General features: G+C 40.1%; 1 protein-coding gene across 2 annotated transcripts; it reads left to right on the forward strand.

The window, feature by feature from the left end:
• Window positions 1-545: 545 nt before the first annotated feature.
• LOC121980549 (transcription factor bHLH112-like) lies at window positions 546-2925 on the forward strand. Of its 2 annotated transcripts, none has more exons than XM_042532636.1 (7): window positions 546-935; window positions 1024-1498; window positions 1589-1690; window positions 1776-1841; window positions 1922-2021; window positions 2107-2157; window positions 2245-2925. In XM_042532636.1, the coding sequence occupies exons 1-7, from the start codon at window positions 658-660 to the stop codon at window positions 2343-2345; spliced, it is 1173 nt and encodes a 390-aa protein (XP_042388570.1). In that variant the 5' UTR covers window positions 546-657; the 3' UTR covers window positions 2346-2925. The 2 variants fall into 2 exon arrangements, with proteins under 2 accessions (XP_042388570.1, XP_042388569.1); XM_042532635.1 differs by having other exon boundaries at window positions 553-935; window positions 1956-2021; window positions 2245-2804.
• The last annotated feature ends 1039 nt before the right edge of the window (window positions 2926-3964 follow it).

Consider the following 3964-nt stretch of genomic DNA (forward strand, 5'->3'; position numbering starts at 1 on the left):
AGAGTTCTATCAAATAGAATTCTGAAACGGATCCGTCGCCTGGAAGCGTAGAAGTTCAATTTGGGGAGTGGACATAACGGACCGAGTCATGCTTCGCGAGGGAATATATTTGATGGGACACTTGTCGGATCTATGACTTCGATATTTACGGGGAATTTTTTGCTTAAATTAAAAAATCATTTTAGGTTCGATATGGAAAACAGCATGCGTTTGCCTTAAAATTAAGTGGGAGAAGTAGGTATACGAAGTTTGCTGCAGAGCAACACAACAGAGATCAACTTTGAGGTACGTAATTTACTCTGCCAAAAACACTTTAAAAAAAAAACAAAACAAATTGTGTGTCCAACTCTTTTGAGTGTTTGCCATGATAATGAAACTCTTTCATAATAAAGGAAGAAAATGAAATATGTATAAATATATAAAGATAAATTAGATATTTATTACATTTGAGAATAAAAAAAAAATCACTAGGTAGAGGGTTCTATAGAATCTGATCATGTAGGTTTTAGGGCTCCACAAGTTGCACCAAACGACTTTGTATAAGTGGCAGGCATTCCAACCCTATTAATAATTCGTCTTCCCCATCATTCCTTCTCCTACCAAACCTCTCTCCTCCCTCACCTCGATCCACAGCTTCAGATCATCCGTCGTCCGTCCATGGCCGATCACCAGTTCCAGCCAGGCAGCAGTTGGTGGAGCTCAGCAGCAGCCCCCTGCCGGCCCGACGTCGTCAGCCTCCCGGCCATGCCTTCCTTCGTCAGCTGCTCCACCGTGCTCGGCAGAAGCCTCGACTATTGTGACGAGATGACCACGTCGCAGTCGCCGTCGGTCTCAAATAGCTCGGTCACCTTTCAGGGCCACCCTTCCGTTCTGACCACTGCCGGCCTCCCCATGGACCATTTCCCCTCCCACGAGTGGAACCATGGACCTTTCTGGTATCACAAGCTCTCTCACGATCAACTAGCTAGTTTATAAGGTTTCTATGAGCTTCAGTTGACTGGATTCGATTCATATATATGGCAGCGGAGCGAGATCGGAGCACAATTTCCACGGCTTGCCCCAAGAAGATGTGATGATGACGATCTCCGGCGTCAATATCGACATGGATGGCTCATCCTTTTCGAGCACCACCAACAGTATCAATCCATTGAGGAACCCTATGAGCCACGCTTTTCTGGAAGACCACAGCGACAGCATCATCATCAACCCTCTCGTTCCGCCCTCCTTCGCGCCGCCTTACGCCTTCCTGCACGGCCTCAATCTCGAGCAAGATGGTGGATCGTCACAGACTTCTTTCGAGGAGGACCGGACGATTCGACTGACGGCAGAGCAGCAGCAGCAGCAGCAGCTTCAGTTCTCCAATGAGACTTTCTTCTGGAATCCCATCACGGTGGCTGCCGGCACTGAGCACCATGCTTTGAGGCCTCCTCCTCCTCCTCCTCCTCTGCCCCTCCATAATCAAAGCTCAAATGGTGGCTACAACAGTAGCCTTCTTAAGGTCAGTCGTTTTACTCTTATCATATCTTTTAGCTAGCTTTTCCGATCTATTCAAGCGCATGCATGATCATGGTTGTTTGTGTGCGTGTAGGCATCTTCTAATTCAGGAATCAATGCTTCCATGGAAAGTAGGAAAAGCAGTGAACCATCGCTCAAGAAGACTAGAATAGAGGCTCCCTCCGCGACCTTCAAGGTATATATATATATATATATAGTCTTGCATAGATCGAGCTAGCTAGTTCAATGTTCATAATGGCTAGCTTAAACTATTTATTCAGGTGAGAAAAGAAAAATTAGGAGATAGAATCACTGCACTCCAACAACTAGTCTCACCTTTTGGGAAGGTATATATAACTTAAAGAATTAAGATCAACTCAATTAGCCTCTTTGGTACACGATCTCTAACTTATCTACTACCACATAGCTTAATGTCTCTAGCACCATTAATGCATTTACAGACCGACACCGCATCGGTATTGCACGAGGCTATCGAGTACATCAAGTTCCTCCACAATCAAGTTCGTGTAAGTCGCGACCTTGCCTTCTAATACCATGTTTGTGCATATGAAAAGGTTCTAGTTTTCTCACGCTACGAATATTGTCGATCAGGTACTAAGTGCACCATATCTAAAGAATGGTCATCCAGTGCCACAGATGAAGGTAATAAGAAGTATGGAATACATTATTGTTCCATTTCTTGAATATCTACTACTAATAATAATAATAATAATACTTTTACGACGGCAGGATTCGGAGAAATCAAAGGAATGCGTTGCGCAAAATCAAGACCTAAGAAGCCGAGGCTTGTGCCTGGTTCCAATCTCAAGCACATTTGCTGTTGCCAATGAGATCCCAACTGATTTTTGGACTCCTACCTTTATGGGAGGAGGCTTTTCTTAGGGAACATGGAGGCATGCACTACTGATCAGTGATTTTGAAACCAGATCGAAAAAGAGATTGGCATATTAATTTAACAGATTGAATCGGCCAATATACTGATCCGGATTCAAGAACACTGAAAGTATAGCTATAGCACTCTACATAAATAGGCCAATTGATCTCTTTTAGTTATAGTAGGCATAGGGGAAGAAATGACTCAATTAATAACATCATTTGATATTATCTTTTATAGAAGACAGTAGAGAGAGTAAAGAGGAAGGAAAGGCAAGTGTGGTGGTGACCCAACAAAGTTAGCTAGCTAGGCATGGTGTTTTGGGGCACCACTACTTGTTGTATTGGATGGAATATGGCATGATTAGTGGTTTGGAGTACAATGGGGGCATTAACTAATTAATTGAGGTTTTTCATATTGTATGTATTTTATTATTATTTTTCTTTCTAACAAATTATTATTTGGAGAGAATAACAAGAGCAAGTGTGTGGCTTTTCTGACAGAAGGATCAACTTTTTCTTGATTGTTTAGTTGAATTCAGATGTGTTAGTGGAAGTCAGGGAGGAAGGGGGGTGGTGGTCCATTTGCCCACTCTCTTCCTGAAATTCTTCATGTTGTTATGCAATGCTCATGCTTTATTTTTGTAGTATGGATAATATTCTCAAATGCATGCTTGGAAATTTGGATATTAAGAAATTGATGGAATTATTGCCCTTCATTTCAACTAGGGATTAAACTTAGTTAATTAATTATGATTGATAAGCTTGGTCGTGTATTCTATGGTAGTTGATTTATTTAACTAGTCCTAATCGAACATTTTGAAGCAAAGGTCATATGTAATAATTTATTAAATTAAATGAGCAAGTTTTAATACATACGTAGGTGTTCTGTAGTTAATATTCATGAATGGATACTATAAACTATTTGTTTGGTTAAACCAAATTCAAGAATCAAATTACAAATTGATTTCAAATGTATCTTCTATTTCTGCAAGAAGCAAAGTTCAATTTCATCTCATGTACCTCTTCATGAATTCATTGTACTTTTTCATGGATTCATGAATTTTATTAGTTAATGCATTTAATGTTGTAAATGTCTTGTTGATTTTCATGTCATCCAAAAATGTATAACTATGGATGAAGTGTTAAGTTTGTAACTATGTGTTGTACCACAAGAAGTCCAACAACAAAAACAACAACCAAGCCTTTTCCCACTAAGTGGGGTCGGCTGTATGAAATCCTTTTACGTCATTGAGCTCTATCTCCTATTATATCATCATTTATATTTAAATAAATTTTATCTTGTTTTATTGTTGCTAACCAAGTCTTTTTTGGTCTTCCTCTTCCTCGTTTTATATGCATATTTATCATAGTTTCACATCACCTAACTGGAGCATTTATTGGTCATCTAAGTACATGTCCATACCATCTTAAACGTGTATCTCTGAGTTTTTCCTCAATAGATGCAACTCCTACTTTCTCTCTAATGCTCTCATTTCTTATTTTGTCCATCCTCGTATGTCCACACATCCACCTTAACATCCTCATCTCTGCAACTCTCATCTTCTGCTCATGT

This window comes from Zingiber officinale, chromosome 5A (genome assembly GCF_018446385.1).
Source record: "Zingiber officinale cultivar Zhangliang chromosome 5A, Zo_v1.1, whole genome shotgun sequence".
NCBI lineage: Eukaryota > Viridiplantae > Streptophyta > Magnoliopsida > Zingiberales > Zingiberaceae > Zingiber > Zingiber officinale.